The sequence below is a fragment of the Melozone crissalis genome, unplaced genomic scaffold (genome assembly GCF_028551555.1).
Source record: "Melozone crissalis strain CALT ecotype California unplaced genomic scaffold, PUWL_Pcris_2 ptg000075l_1, whole genome shotgun sequence".
NCBI lineage: Eukaryota > Metazoa > Chordata > Aves > Passeriformes > Passerellidae > Melozone > Melozone crissalis.
The window spans coordinates 250,783-267,350 of record NW_026535852.1 but is presented as its reverse complement, the minus strand read 5'-3'; the positions used below and the strand labels follow the sequence as shown (position 1 = coordinate 267,350).

The 16,568-nt window shown below is 43.0% G+C and overlaps 1 protein-coding gene across 1 annotated transcript in view; it reads left to right on the top strand.

Moving 5' to 3' along the window:
* The window catches only part of UMODL1 (uromodulin like 1), a 46,210-nt gene extending 34,989 nt beyond the window's left edge, over positions 1-11,221 (top strand). Inside the window, exons 16-22 of the mRNA XM_054290049.1 lie at positions 378-835; positions 2,394-2,536; positions 4,071-4,307; positions 5,162-5,321; positions 7,879-7,970; positions 8,309-8,318; positions 11,054-11,221. Coding sequence (XP_054146024.1) covers positions 378-835; positions 2,394-2,536; positions 4,071-4,307; positions 5,162-5,321; positions 7,879-7,970; positions 8,309-8,318; positions 11,054-11,221 — 1,268 coding nt within the window. The remainder of the gene's footprint in view (positions 1-377; positions 836-2,393; positions 2,537-4,070; positions 4,308-5,161; positions 5,322-7,878; positions 7,971-8,308; positions 8,319-11,053) is intronic.
* The last annotated feature ends 5,347 nt before the right edge of the window (positions 11,222-16,568 follow it).

Below are 16,568 nucleotides of genomic sequence, written 5' to 3'. Positions count from 1 at the left end.
GGTGAAGCCCCCAGCTAGAACTGGGCAGTCTCCTACAGCTCCAGGCAAAAACATACAAGCACTTGCTGAGCAACCTCCAGTGGGGAATATTGTGCAAGCACTGATCTTCCAAAAGCTGTATGTACATGTGTTACACGCTAATTATTGCAGCTGCCAGGAAATAAAGCACTTCAGCTTTACTGATGGACAGGCACTTTATGTGTCTCATGGGCTCCTTTCTAAAAAAAGCCCCAGCTTTGGCAGTAAGTAGAGCAGGTTAAAAGAACAAAAGAAACTGCTTTCCTGCCAGTAACTGTGAGTTTCCTCCTAAGAGTTTGCTTTTGCCTAATGAGACCAATGTAAATTACAACAGTACCTTTATTTTTGGCTCTCTTCAGCACTTCCCTTCAGCCAGAAGGCAACAGTGACAGATAAGAAACCTGTGAACAGCACAATTTTACCTGTGACATCTCTGCAAACTTCAGCTCATGTTTCCTCCCTTGTTTCACTGGACTTTTCTCCTGCTGAGCACAAAGCTCTGGAGCACCCCATGTTCTCCAGCACAGGGCTGAGTCTTCTCACCATGGATCCCATGGCATCTCCTGATGTTTCTCCTCAAGCATCTCCAGCCCCCCTGGTCAAACCCACCCAAGAGGTTTCCATTAAAGATGCTGTGAGTGTGTTTTGTGAGATTGAGAGGATTGTCCTTGCCATCCAGAAGAGGTTCCTGCAGCAGGAGTCCATCCCAGAGAGTTCCCTGTTCCTGGGGGAGCCTGGCTGCAATGTGAGCACCAGCAATGGCACCCACGTCGTGCTGCAGGCGGGCTGGAGCGACTGTGGCACCCAGCTTGAGACCGTAAGTCCTCTGATAAGGGAATGCCAGCAAGCCCTGGAGCACTTTATTTCTCTTTCAGGAGGGGAGAGGCAGTGGCAGATCTTCAGCTAGGTGTGCAGTCTGTTAGCTGCTGATCTTCTGTTGGAGAAAGAAATCCCCTTCCTGCGATGGAAAGTTAACTCTGTCACCAAAGAGAAGGGGAATCTTTGAGGTCAGGCAGCAAAACTCAAGGGTCTGTCCAAACTGAGAGTCACTTCCCATGCCTCTTCTGGGTTCCCTTTGCAGCTGTCTTTTCTTAAAAGTAATTTCATCACCTCATTGTCACAGACATCTTTTCATGAAAACCCTTTCCTTGGGATTTTTTTCCTCCTGAGAAGCTGTGAGGCCTCAAAGACAAAATGTAAATAATGGTTATCTGCTGCTGTGGAATGCAACAGGTGCATCTTTGATTGGTCTCATGTGATTGTTTCTAATTAATGGTCAATCACAGCACAGCTAACTCTCTCTCTGTCCGAGCCACAAACCTTTGTTATTCATTCTTTTCTAGTCTTAGCTTAGCTAGCCTTCTGAGATTAAACCTTTTCTTCTATTCCTTTAGTATAGTTTAAATGTAATATATATCATAAAATAATAAATCAAGCCTTCTGAAATATGGAGTCAAATCCTCGTCTCCTCCCTCATCTGAAAACCCCTGTGAACACCGTCACACCTCATGCTGACAAATACTTCAATAGATACCAGTAGTGGGGACAAAGAGTGACAGCTCTCTTTGGATCCCAAACCAATGGCTGTGTTCAGACTATGCCAAAGTACAGAAAATCCCTCCTGGAGCAATGACCATTGCTAAGTAATGATCATTGTCCCACCCCTAGAAGTGTTCAAGACCAGGTTCCATGGGACTCTGGGAAACCTGGTCTAGTGGAAGGTGGCCTTGCCTATGGCAGGGGGTTTGGAACGTAAAGATTTTTAAGATCCCTTTCAATCAAAGCTGTTGGTAGAGTTCTGTAGCTATGATATTTTCTGAAAAATTCTTTCCTTATGATTTTTTCTCCTGAGAAGCTGAGAGGCCTCAGGAACAAAATGTAAACATTGATTATCTGCCGCTGTGGAATGCAACAGGTGCATCTGTGATTGGCCCATGTTGGATGTTTGTAATTAATGACCAATCACAGTCCAGCTGACTCCGACTCTCTGTCTGAGACACAAGCCTTTGTTGTCATTCCTTATTATTCTATTCTTGGCCAGCCTTCTGATGAAATCCTTTATTCTATTCTTTTAGTATAGTTTTAATATAATATATATCATTAAATAATAAATCAGCCGTCTGAAACATGAAGTGAGATCCTTGTGAACACCGTCACAGAGTTCTGTGATTCTATGTTTCTATGATATGACAAAAAGGAAAAGGAAGAAGACTGGTGTATTTTCTTTCCCTCCCTGTACAGCAACAAAGATACTGGAGGTTTAATCTGTTTGATTTTTGCTGTCAGGAGAATGAGGAACACCCAAGCACCTGAAAGTGGAAAGCTCTGGTACAACCCTGGAAATATTGATGTGTTTTCTCCTTTCTGTGCTGCAGAACATGACTACTACAGTGGTGAGAACCACCCTTTGGAACGATGTTTCTGCTCAGGGAATAATCCACCACTTGAACATTGCCAGTCCCATCTACTGTGTGTTTCAAAATGAGATCTTGACTTCCTCTGGGTTCACTGCAGAAGGGTGAGTAACACTTCTCTCTGCTTTGAAATTCTGTGTGGCTGATGCTGCTGCATTGGGAAACCCCCAGGGGCTGTAGCTGTACCCAGTGTCAGCAGTCTGCCATCCTGAGAGTCCTGTGCTCAGAACGATGCCTTAAGTTTTAGCTGTTCTATTTTTCAGATCCTGTACTGCATTCGTGTGTAACTCTGAATTCCATGTAGAGTGTTTGTAAGCTCTCCTCACAGTGTGGTCAGACAAAACAATCCTTCCAGGCCTGAGAACCAAAGTCATCATCACAGCCTCATGCCTGAAAAGTATAAACAAAATTAAACTGGGGGGAAGCAAACTGAGGGAATGTGACTTACTTACTGAAACAATTAACCTCTGATATGCAAATAGACCAAACCTGTATCTGCCTGAAAAACTCATGACCCTCATCCATCTTGGCTGTAGCCTCTGCCAGGCTCCTGCACAGCCCAAGGTGTATTTGTTAAAGGCCTTTAATAAATATCCACTTTATTCTCTGACTCTGTCTAGCCTGTGCTCTAGGTAGCCAGTCCAAGGCATCAAGGAGATCCCTGCTGTGTGTTCCTCTCCTACTCCAACTAATGTGCCAGTAGATCCAACAAGTTGGCCTTTACCTGGCTAAACCACAGGTGGAAATAAACCTTTGGGAACTGCAGGTTCAGGAGTCAGAATTCCCGTTCTCCTCATTGCCTTCCTGGGCAATCCCTTGTAGCAAAACCAGCATTTTTCTGCTTTTGGAGCATATAAATTATTCATCTTTCCACCTGATATGGGCCTGCAGATTGCTATGTGGCTTCTGAGAATGGCAGTTTTTAACCCTCCACTAATCCTTATTTGGTCAACTTGAAAAAACAGAAGATACATAATACAAATACTTTTTTTGTTGTGAAAGGCCCCACCTTCAGGTAAGATGGAATCAGAGCCACTCTTCCCAGAAAATCAGGGCTGTGCTGACAGAAAATGTGACAGCACAAGCACAAACTCTTCTGTCATGGGAGTGTCCTCCCTTCAGACAAGTGCACCTCCTCTCCTGCCCATCATCCTGCTTAAACTATTGGCACCAAATCCAGTTCCTGTTTCCTAGCCCTGTCCAGAGATTGTATTTTCCTTCCTATTCCCCAGAAAAGTCTTTGTCAGGCCACTTTTCTTTCAGCTCTATAATTTTCTCATGTCTTTCACTTTCTGTTCAGATTTTCCCTGTCTCATTTTTTTTTTGGCTAAGCTTTTACTGTCCTTATTTTGAGCTTTCAGAGAGCTTATAGCCTTGTTCCCCTTCGGCTCCACTCTGGTATTTCTCTCTGCCCTGTTTGAATAGCTGAGACCACCCTCTGGATTTTCCCACTTGTGTTTCCATTCTCTCTACCTTCCCAGCTGAAAATTCCATGCTTTTCCACCTTTCCTTTTGAACAGTGTCCTGCCATCCTGGACTGCGGATTTTAAATATGTGGGGAAACAAGCACTGATGTAAGACTTGCAGAAACTCACAGTCAACTTTGTGGTCTTTAAAAAGGGATAATTGATTTTTCAGACTTTACTCCATCTTTGAGGATTTGCATGGACCTGGATACTTCAGAACAGAAATGCAGTTGTTCATTGGGAGCTCCCCAGTGCCCCGAAATTTCAGTGTCTCTGCCAGTGAGGATGTGCTGATGGAGGTGGGGATGCAGAGGGCAGACAGCCAGCTCAAGGTGGTTCTCACTGACTGCTGGGCCACTCCAACCAACAATTCAGTGGATCCCCTGCCATTTGTTTTCATCAGCAACAGGTACAGCAACGCCATTTGCAAATACTATGAGCCCTGCCTTAGGTCTTACAGCAATACTGACTAATAATATGTTATATTTTAAATGGCTTTTACATCTCTTCTCATCATTCACATGCACAGTCCCTTTCTATCTGACCTGGTTACACCTTCTTTGAACAAGAAATGTTGATATAAAAAGGGATTTCAAAGGGCTATGTGAAAGTTTTTTGGGTTTGGTCATCTTCCTCCCAGTTTTGTGAGGGAATTGTCCTTTTAACCTGAAGAAATCACTTGAAGGTGATTTTGGCAGTCAGTAGTGAAAGAGCATTTGAAAAATGGGTGCTTTATCTCCTGATCTATGGTTCAGAGCTTGTGGTTGCAGCTTTATCAAGAGCTCATGTGTCTCTTGTCAACAAGGAAATAGGATATTTAATTCCTCACATATGATATTAGAGCAGCCTCTGGTGAAAGAGGAGGTTTGTTCCTGTCTGGATTCCTGATCTCACCCCAGTTTCATATTTCTTAGGCACACCTTAAAATACAGAATAATCATTTTGCTCATCTAGTTCTCTAAGTTTGAGGGTTTTTTTCAATTTGTGTTTGGTGAAGCCAAGTTTAAATCTTTCTTTCTGTTGCTCTTTCCTTCCTTCTCCAGCTCTCCAACCACTTCTCACAGCTCCTGTTCCACTTGGTTACTGTGAGAATAAAGCAGCAAACAGCCCCTTATCACCATTGCACTGCCAGAGCTGCTTCTTGAAGGGTCTGGCTGTGACTTCCCAAAGAAAGGAAAGCCTTAAAACCAAGTTCTGTGCTATAACCAAAACCTGCCTTCTCTAGCCTTAGTTGCTCTGTGTGGTTTTTGTCTCCCTTTTCAGCTGCCCCATCCCAAATACTTACACCACGCTGGTGGAAAATGGGAATTCGAGCAAAGCTCAGTTTAAGATGAAAATTTTCTCCTCTGTCAACAACTCTGTGGTTTACTTACACTGCAGAATTCGTATTTGTGTGGAGTCGCCAGTAAGCACCTGCAGGACTGTAAGTGTTTTGCTCTGATTTGCTATTTCCCTCCCCAAAAATGCATTTTTCTCAGTGCCATGTGGAAAATGTATGCAATGGGATGGAAGGAGTAATGTTTCCAAACAAGGTTTAAAATAACTCTAGAGTTTTCCTTTGTTCTCTGCTGAGAGCAGAGAGGAGTGGGGAAACACCACAACCATGTGGAAGTATCAGCTTTTCCTGCTAGAAAAAGCATGGAGCTTGCACAGAGCTGGGAACCTGAGAACTGGACCTTTCACTCATTTTAAAGATGACTAAAAGGCAATGAAATTAGCTTGGGTAGAAAAGTATCAGCTCAGATGGATGTGTCACAAAATAGGAACTCCCAGAGTAGCAGTCTCAGAAGAATCTCTGAGTAAATTTGTATTTTGTTCTGTCCTTTTTTTCTTATCCCCTACAGATTTGCTTCTTCAACTGAGCGTTTAGGTGGCAGGAAAGGAAGCTCAGTGTCATTAAGTTTCTAGGGCTGTGACTTTAATAGAGATTATTATGGCTTTTTAAAAGCCTGATTGCTTTTTAAAGCAATAATCCAAGCCATGTTCTGATAAGAACTGCAGTTTTTAATTGTCTGTGCTACAAAGCATTGCATTGTTTCTTTTTACTTGCAAGTAAGTGATACACAGCTTTATCTGAAAATGTGTTGCTACCATAGAAAGAAGGAAAAATATGTTTAACTGATGGCTTTTTTTATTACTAACTGACACTTGGGAATTCTCCTCTTCCTTTGCCAGCCTTCCTGGCTCTTTTTCTATCAAGGATGTTTTCATTAGCAGCTTGGTGTTCCCCCATTGTTCAACACTTTCCTCTAGCTCTAAATAAAACAGTTTAAACTCATTATAAAGCAAAGGGTCTCTTCCTAAAGGATTTTAAAATGCTACCAGAAGATGCTTATTTCCTTTCTCAAAGTATAAGGCTTCCTCCAGATTAAAAGAAAATAATAAACCAAAAAAAAAGTAGGGACAGGAAACATGACAATGGTAAGATGGCTCCAGTTTTTGCAGCTGAGTATGAATATAAATATATCTATAGGATTAATTGTTCTTTCTCCTATGCAAAATTTACCCCTATTCAGAAGTAGAAGTCCTTGTCTTCCTCACACCACAATTTAACCTCAATTTAGTCAACTGAGGCTAAATTGTGATGTGGGAAGTCAAACACCAGGCATATCTACACAGGGTGAGCAATGGCTTTTACAAAGAAGGGAAGAGGAGCTGCAGAAGGTGAAAAGATCAAGGAAGATGAGCAAGAACAGAGGATATTTGTAAATATTGCAAGATGGCTGGGAAATTGCCCTGGGCCTGGGATCTGACCCTCTGATCTGTTACTCTGGGGAACAGTGACTTTCTTCAGGGCAGGTTTAGCTCAGCTCTTCACCCACACACTCAATATTTACATCTTGGATCATTTCCTCTTATTCAGTCTATTTATTCCTTGTTTCCTCTGTGGAAGAGAGTAAGGTGCTCTCAAGTTTAGAGCTGAAAAATATTGACTGGCTGAGGAGAAAAGCAGCAAGAAATGAGTGAGAAAAATTGCTTTGAATGGGAAGAGGAGTGATGTGCCATCACCATGCAGATGTTTGGTGGAATGTGGCTGCTCCATGGCCATGTAGAACCAAAAATTCATTGCCACCAGGGAGCAACTACATAAATGTGTTCTCTAATGGGAAAGCTACTTGAGAGCAGACCAAAGTCATAAATAACCACATGGGTATTTTTCTGGGGGCTGACCCAGCTGCAGACACTTTTGCTGGCAGGGGATTGTAGAGGTTTTCGAGTGCAACCAAACTGATAACTCTGATGGGACATTCTGGTGTAAACAAGCTGGTAAGACACCATCCTGCTGATTTTGTTGGTCATGGTATGATGTTGCCACTTCTCTGGGGTTTTTTGTGCCCTTCCAGGAGAGCCACAGTACCGTTTGAATAATGCCAGGAGGTTTTGGTTCCCATCAGGGACCTTTGGGCTGCGACTTAAAACAAAAAGGCAGCAAACATAAAAAAAGGAAGTGCACAGAAAATGCCTGTGAATGTGCTGCCAGGACAGGGATTTCAGCCTTGTAGTTCCCAGATTAGTGGTTTTCTGTCACTGAAGCTGTGGGTAGCTTCAGAATGACACCTGGCTCAGCAGGATCTGAGAGCTGCTGCTGCTTTTGCTGGTGCTGGCTGCAGGATCTACTGTGCCTGCCATGGGCAGCACAAACATCCAAACAAAAGTGCTTGCAAACCCCTGGCATTAGTGATAAATTTATTCTCCCATAAGGTTTCTCTTACAAAAACAAACAGCAAGTTAATGAAAAGGTTGTCTGTGTGAAATGTCTGCTCACAGCAGTGTGTTCCAGTGTGACTAATTACAGATTTTATACCGATTTTTCCCCGATGCCATTTCTTTTGGTGCTAATTTCAGTTTAACAGAGCATAACATTAAGAAACAAAAGGTGGTTGGTGAGAGTAGCACTGGGCTCTCACAAGCCCTTCAGAGAGTTTTGTATTTTGAATTAATAAGCCACATGAGTTGTTGGAGTTTGAATTATGTTGCAGAGGTGCCACGCAAGGCCTCGAATCCTGAAGGCTGGAGAAACCATCTCCCTGCACAGAACATCCTGGGGACCCCTGTGGAAATCAGCTGGTGAGTTGAGAACAGACTATCATGCCAGGATTATTTTGTGCTGGCCTGTGACACTGTCTTGGTTTGGAAAGACAGAAGTCTGCTAAGAAAGGCAGGAGCCTCCCCTGAAATGGAGAATGTAAACCCTCCCCACCCCTCTGAATTGCTATAAAATTTAAATTAAGGGGCTCTCAGGCAAAAAATATGGGAGCAGGAAATAACAGTTCTTTAATAGGGAAAGGAAAAAAAAAAGGATAAAATAAACAATGCAGTACACTAGAACAACACTGACAGAGTCAGAACCCAACCTGGCACCCTGTGGGTCAGGGTGTTGGCAGCAGTCCCATTGGAATTGTGGCTCAGCCCTCCTGCAGTGTCAGGGGTGGTTCTGCTGGAGCAGGGAGCCTGTAGAGAAGGATGTATTCTACCTCTGCAGATCCAGTGGGAGAAGAGACAGCTGCTGTTCCTCTGGGGAATCCTGTGGAGAAAGCCGTGCTGGTGTCTCAAAACCTCTGGATTATATCTGGGTAGGAATGCTTGGCTCCTCCCTCTGGGCTCACATCTCCCAGTGGGATGCTGTAGTTCTTATCAGTCATGCAGTGACATTCAATAGTCTGTTATCAGCAGATGTTCCCTCCCGAAGGAGGAATGATTGTGGTCACTCAAAGAGAGAGATAAGGCAAACTGCCCACTTGACAAAGGTAATCTGCCTTACAGAGGGTAATGGAAAACATCTTGCATTGCAATCTTCAACAGACACACAGGGGTTTTTGTGCCCCTCTGTGTTCCTTGGGAGCAGGCATTCCTGCTGGAGCCACGTGGCAGCCTGGAGAAGCACGTGCCCTCCTCGGAACAGGGACTGTCAGGCTGTCAAGGGAATGTAGAAAGGAAGATAAAGTGCTTTTGTGTGGCTGTTTGCACAGGGTAGCAAGTGCAACAACCACAAAATCAAACAATTATTTCAATTGTAAGGTGTGAAAGCGGAGTCGATCTTTCAGATTGCAATCGGTTTTCCAAGTGTTTACACTGCTGTTAGTCTGCAATTATTTTGGGCTCTGAAGTCCCAAATCAGAGGATGCAGGAGATTTTATTGTTGTGTTTCCTTTGGCTCCCTGGTGCTGACTTCATTACCACAGTGAGGGAAGTGGCAGAGCACAGCTGATGCACAGCGCCCTTGGGTAATTTGGTGCAGTGCAGGTTAATTGAGGGCGAACACCAGCACTAGGGACAAGCAGAGTCTAATTTGTTATGCACCTGAATTTTCTGCATTTAACCTGAGTGATGCTTTCAAGAGCACTCTTGGTCTCCCATGTTTTCAGTCATTTGGCCCCCTCCAGCTTTACATTTATACCTTAACATAAAACACTCATTGAGAGGGGTTTGGCTCACCAATATCAGAGTTTTGAATCATGGCTGCCATAAACTGAAAGTTCATAATGTTCTTTTGGATCTAGGAACTTACTCTGACTTAGGAGAAAGTATTTTTCTTCCATTACATGGTCTGTTCAAACAGGCCCTCTGTGCTCACTTCTGAATTAGTTCTTGAAAGAAGAATAAAATAAAGTAACGAATGCAGCTTTTTTTGTTTAGCTCTTACAACAAGTAGCTTCCATTCCCATTTTTGCTGGAGATCCTGATTCATTTCTAATTTTGAAAAATGGTCATTTCCCTAAAAGGCCTCTGGTGAGAGGAGCTTTCTCTGGGTTGTGCTAAATTGATAAATTGATTTCTAGGCAAAGGTGGCACTTTTGGATGCTGTCTCTTATTTTTAGTTTGGATAATCACCCCACATTTTAAGTGATCTACATCTCTGTGTTGAAGGGGATAACATGGATAATGATGTCAGGTAATAACAGCTGTAAATGCTGCAGTGAACATGAAAAACCTTACCTGCTCTGCCAGCACTTGGTCACATGCCATGGCAAAGGCCACTGTTCCATGTCCCCAGGAGGGCCTGCCCTGTGTCTGGCCACAGGCTGCCATTTCCACTGTGCATGTTCTGCTTTATTCCTTTGTTCCATGCTGAAATTCAAAAATGAGACTGATTATATTACACAGCACTGCTCTGGCCTGTCTTGGAAAGATGCCCTGGGTGTCTGTAGCTTGAACTGCTCTCACTGACCTCTGTGGCTGCCAGCAGTGCCCTTTGGCCAGAAACCTTGTCTCTAATTGCAGTGATATTTATCTTCTGTGTGCCTCAGGTACCACACAAGTGCCTGGCAAAACAAGCGCTGTCCTGAAGGTGTAAGCAAACAAATGTTTTGTAAATGTAAGCAAATGCAGGAAGGAATTATAAGAACTTGTACAAACATGAAGAGAGGCATAATAATAAAGGGAGAGGGGTTTCTGCTTGCAGATTTGGACAAATATATGGAAGTGTTTCAAAGGGAACCAGGAGAACACTTTCTGTCTGTGATCTATGGTGCCTTGGGAGGCACTTGGCAATGTGGGACTTGAGTTTTGCCCACTCTGGGGCATTTGGGTCGTTCTTTTCTTCCCCCCTGAGCCTGCTCTTCCAGCAGAGCACAGGGCTCCTGCAGGCCCTGTGTGCCAGGCTTGTGCAGACATTGCAGACAGCCCCAGGCTGCTCAGCTGGCTCTGAACGACTGCTCAGGTGCAGCACTGACACCAAGCCAGTGTCACTCCACTGAGCCACATCCAGCAGAGAATCCTCCCCCAAATACTCTGTGTTTGAAGAACAGTTACATACATGAGAAAAGCAAATCAACTCATTTTCATTATCACAGATGAATGGAGGCAGGGTTAAGATAGGGGAATGCTTCCCCTCTAAAGTACTTCTGAAAGTAAGGGAGCATTCAAAAAGTCACCAGTACTAATTCTTTAATTCTTACTTTAGCTGAAAATCACACTCATGTCTTCAGGGACTCTACACTATAAAGAGAGAACATGGTCTGTCCTCACACCCTTTCCATGAGAATCACCCTCCCCAGAGGCTGATACATTTCTGTAGCACAGTTCTGTACTGGCACATTGCTAATTAACATGCAGGGCTTGTTTCTCTCCCCACTAAAAGATCTAGGAATTTCAAGATTTTTTCTTTCACCTCTTGATTAATTTTTTTTTTAAGCATCTGATTCCAAGAGAGAGAAGGAGGCTGGAATGGGAATTGGATCCATCATCCTCATAGCCCTTGCTGTGCTTGGTTTTGTGCTGGGAGTTGTGACCCTGCTCATTTTCCAGTACCAGCGAAAGACAGGAAGATGCAACCTCAGGATCAAGTCTGACAACTTCAGCTACCAAGTGTTCTATGATTAGTGACTCACATGTAAGTACTCAATTATGATCAGTTGCATTTTTTAGCTGTTTATCTCTTTCTGAAATGGTGAAATATTTGTATATGACCCCCTTTTATATAAGAATATTTGAAGCTGCTCTCCTTTTTGTTGTGGGTAAAGGCCATACAAGTAAGAAAGAAATTCCTACTGTTTTTCTCTATTTTCAAATGATACAAACTACAAGAGGAGAAAGACAGCATTTTGTTCTTCATCTTCCTTCATGACTTTGATCTCAGTCAGAGCAAATGACACATCACCTTAGAAAACACCAATAAGCATTTCCACAAAAAAAACCGTGTAATTTTTGGGTTTAAATCGGTGTCTAGTGTAATAAAGGAGATAAACTTTACCACTCTCTTTATAAATTTTTCTCAGAAGTTCAAGAAAGCTTCTCAGAACCCTTTCTGCAAAAGCTTGGGTTTAATTATTATTTTTTTGAGATTTTTTTGAGAAAGTAGTGGGATGTTAAACATAAAGAGCTTGAAATATTGAGATGCATAAGCAGTGCCTGCATGTGCTTGCAGAGAATCTGAAAACACAGCTCTGAGGAGAAAACCACTGCCACATGGTCTTGGGAATTTAACACTTTTTCAGGATAGCACAGGATTCAGCACTTTTTCTGTAAAATTAGTCTGCTCTAGCAGGTCAGCATCATTTGCATGCTTGTCTCTTTAAGGGGAGGAGAGAGAAGTGAGAAAGCTGGCAGGTTGAGGAACAACACCTAACAGCACTTCACAGCTCAAGGATGTTTGCTGTGGATGGAATTCTGTTCCTGGAAAAGGGTTTATTTGCCATTATTGCCAGAGTTAGTCAGTGACCCTTCCCTGGTGCAGGCCTCTCACAGGACAATGCACTGGACACATCCCTGTGGCATTTGCAGATAATCCATTTCAATTTAATGAACACAGAGTTATATAATTTAATATACACCCAGGCAAAGGGCAGGGAGCACCATCCCAGCTTCCTGCTTTTAAGTCCTGAGTGGTCACTGTATTTTGCTGTATTTCCATCTCTTTCATCCCAAGGCCACCCTCTTACCCATCTCTGGGCAGCTCCTGGGAGATGCTGCAGGTGAGGGTGATGCTCTGGTGGCTTCCCAAGGGCTGGACGTGCCAGGAGCCCCAAGGGAAGGTACCCAAGACTGCTTGGTACAACTCCAGCAGCTGCAGTTCCATCCTAAATCCCACCATGGAGCCAGCTAAAAGGGCATATTGAGGTTCATTGAACTCAAACCTACTCATGGAATCTCTGAGTCTCTCCACAGGGCAAGAGTGGCTTCTCTTGCATTCATCATTCTGCTCTTCTGAGTAATTCCTCCGTAATGGGAATTCTGGAGTTGTGCAAAGGTGCTGTAGCATAAAGGATGTTGTCAGGCTCGTAACACTTCTCCATCATGATGGAGCCTCAGCTGATGGCTCCATTTTGGAGCTGGCACTACTCAGCTCTTCTTTCCCATGTATTTACTGTCTTTGGAAGGGAGTTGATTACCTGTCTCAATCCTGATTAATTTGGTTTATATTTTGTTTTCTAGTGGAGTCATATCACATGGAGAACTGAAGTTTGTCTTCACTCAACATTTGGCTTTCCTTGCTCTGCACATCACTGACTCTTTCAAATTATTGTAATATATAAAAAGCTTCTCTACCCCCTTTCTCCCCTGCACCTTTTTTTTTCTTAGCAATCTGGTTCTTCCCTGGTATCCTGAGAACTCTTTGTGACAACAGCTCCAGGTTGAAGTGAATTTTGGCAGCTTTTCCACTGATAAAATAGGAGGGAAGAAAACAAAGACATCTGGCTCTCTCTTTGAGTTTCAAGATCTGATTTTCTCACTGTGACATATCACTATGTGCTCATCTTAGCATCAGTTGTGCCATTAATATTGACAAGCTGCATGTTTCCATTGATATTCAAGGAAGTAAATCAGCAGACCCTCAGAGATATTTCTTTTTCAGTTTGTCATTTGCTGTTTACTCAGGGTGAGGTTGAAACTTTGAGCTGCAACATAGTTGAAGAGCCAATTGTGCAACGCCTTAGGTATACAGAAGCTGGGGAACCACCACTGGACTTGCCACCCAGTAAGGAAATCCACTGTGGATCTGGGGTTTAACCTGCTCAGGGTGTTCTTCAGCATGAGTTTTTAAATTTGATTCATTCTGCAATTGACAAAGTTTCAGTGGAAAAGAAAGAAAAACAAAAAAAAAACCCCTATTTTTGTTGCCGGCAGCCCATGTTTTTCCAGATAAATCAATTGGTCCCTGTGTATTCAGCTCAATTAAACCCTAATGATTTTGCAGTGAAGCCACACACTGCTGCCCACCTAAGTGAGAGCTCTCCATTTGCAAATGAAGAGATAAATTTGGCCTGAATTTTGCCTGGCTGCACGACCATCAGTGCAGCAGCACAGGCTCACTGTGCACAGTCCATTGGGTACAACAACAGTCTGGTCAGCTGCATAAACTGGAGCAAAAACCTCTTTATGCAGGGCTCTCTCCTGGGCTGCTCTTCTCTGCTGCCCCAAATCTCCTCCTCAGTGAGGGTGTTGGAAGGTGGGAGGGGAAGAGGTGACAATAACTTGTCCCACCAGCCCTGGGTTCTGTTTGCTGCACTCACTCCTCCTACACAGAGATAATCTGCTGTGCCTGGGTCACATCCAACTCAGTAACTTATAAATAAATTCCTCCTTAAGCTCAATGGACAGCATTATAAATAACTCTCAGTGGAAAATGGTCATCAGCTTGAAGTCATGGATGTTTCCAGTAGTCACAGCACTGAGGTGCTGATTTTTGGGTACAGAATAGCATAGGAAGGTGGCTTTTCTATCCTCCTAGTCCAATTTCCATTAGGTAGTAAGATTACTGGGTAAAAGACTTTCACATTTTGCAAAAGGTTGAACTGATTGATTTTAGAGATTATTTATATCAATAAATTTCAGAGTAATCATTTGCATTCTGCTTTAGATTCAAGTGACTCTATAAGGACTAAGACACTTTGACTTGTCTTTTCCTTATGGAAATAAGAGTTATGAGATCCTGATTAAACAAAAATCCATTTAGTTGTAAGTGGTAAAACTATAAATTATCTTTGCAGTCTTGGTCTGATGAACGTGCAATTATAGAATGGTTTGGGTTGGACGGGACCTTAAAGACCACCTAGCTCCAAGTTCATGCCATGGGCAGGGACACCTTCCACTGCCCCAGGGTGCTCAGCCTGGCCTTGGACACTTCCAGGGATGAGGATTCCACAGCTTCTTTGGACAACAGCATAACCATGAGTTCTTGTTAGGTAGGAGTCTCTTAACTTTTTCTCAATTTGCTGTCAAATGTGCAATGTGTTTGGCTTCTGCACTCAGTGTCAGGCTCAGCTATTTTACTGTAAATATTTTTCTAGTTTTTAGTACATACAATCCTGATCTTCTTGGAGGTGACAGGATTAGAGATCTGCCTGTTGATTTTGGTGGAGCTATGCCATTTTCAAAAGCTGAGCACCACTCCTCAGGATGAAATGTGAACCAGTAGCTTGCATTTGATGCCTTGCATGCTCAGCAGAAACTGCTATTTGTGACTGAGTCTGTTTATAGGAATTTTTGTATCTTAATAAAAGCAGCCTTGTAACTTATTGCTGACTTCTGTGCTGTTATGTTTCCCTGTATGATTTGGTCACAGGTATTAAAGATGTGCACTTGGTGGATGTGGCAGCTTCTGAACTGTTCCAGTATCAGTAAAATCTTCAGAAATCACTGAAAAAATGACACAGGACCTTATCCAAACCCCAGTGAACTGCAGTTATCACCAACTGCAAGGGAAAAGGCCTCCTAAGGATCACTTTCTTCATCTTTACAAAGGGCAAACACACTTTAGGTTCATCCTTTTCAGCAAAGACAACCAAAAGAGCATTCAGCATTCCCAGTCCAATTTATTGCAGCAGTGTGGTGATTCAATCTGAAACTACTGTCACACCAGCCACTACAGGTGTTCAATTTGCACAGTTCTGGCAGCTGCTCCAAAAGAAGAACTGAGTGTTCTTTGTTTGAATAAAGAGGTTCCTAAAGAGTGGCCAGCTCTGCACAGCTCCTTTATCCCTGAGGGAAGGTGTCCAGGGAGTTGTATCCACTGATTCCTTAAACAACTGAAAGTTTGGTCTTCTAAAATTCAGAGTTCTGACTCCTTGCCTGGCCTGTATACCTCAGGTGTGGTGGTGTCACAGGGGTCCCAGGATGAGGGAAGAGACCAGAATCTGACTCCTTGTTTCAGAAGGCTGATTTATTATTTTATTATATATATTATATTAAAACTATACTAAAAGAATAGAATAAAGGATTTCAGCAGAAGGCTTGAAAGGAAAGAATGATAATAAAATCTTGTGACTGACCAGACAGTCTGAGCCAGCTGATTGTGATTGGCCATTAATTAGAAACAACCCCATGAGACCAATCACAGATGCACCTGTTGCATTCCACAGCAGCAGATAATCATTGTTTACATTTTGTTCCTGAGGCCTGTCAGCTTCTCAGGGGAAAAAATCTGGCAAAGGGATTTTTCAGAAAATATCATGGCAACACCTCAGGCTTGTGAAAACCACCAGGCCATGATCACTGCAGCCTGGGCTGCTGCTAATGTTGACATTTTTACCATTTAAAAACATACATGCAAACAAATAACGTATAAATAAATTAAAAAGCCCCCAACATTCATTTAATCTATGCTGGTAAGCACCAGGTGTAGCAATGCTCCCTCTCTTTTTGCACCATCTCTTGGATTAAGAAATGAACCTCCTTGTGCCCCAGAGCCTCACTGATTGCTTTCAAATCCCTGAGCTGCTTTTCCCTTTTCCAATTTGGCATTACCCATATTTTGTTCTTTCAATTAAGCACTGGCTCTAAATAATTATTTAAAACAATGGATGGAAAATGTGGAGAAATGAAGATTTAATTTTGGCTTCTCACACTGTTTCCTAAGGAGCTCTTTGGGCCGGTGGTGTGCAGGTGTAATGTCCCCATTGTTCACTGGGAGCAGCACTGCTGACACCTGATGCAAAACACTCAACACTATTCCTTTCCCCCACATTATAATGCTGCCAAATTCTGGTCCCAGTGGGGTTGGGAAAAAGCTGAGATATTGGAAAATTTCCTCATCCATTACAATATAAACAAGACACATCTTTAATGCCTGCTTGGAAAGTTTTCTCGCAGGCTGCGGAAGGAAACAAAGGAACTGGAGAAGTTTGGCTGGAATTGATCTAAAACCATGATGTTGAGTGAGATTTAGTCAAAAACCTAGAGCAGAGAGCCTCCTAATGGCTTCTCTGATCCACAGGCAGCAAATTCCCTT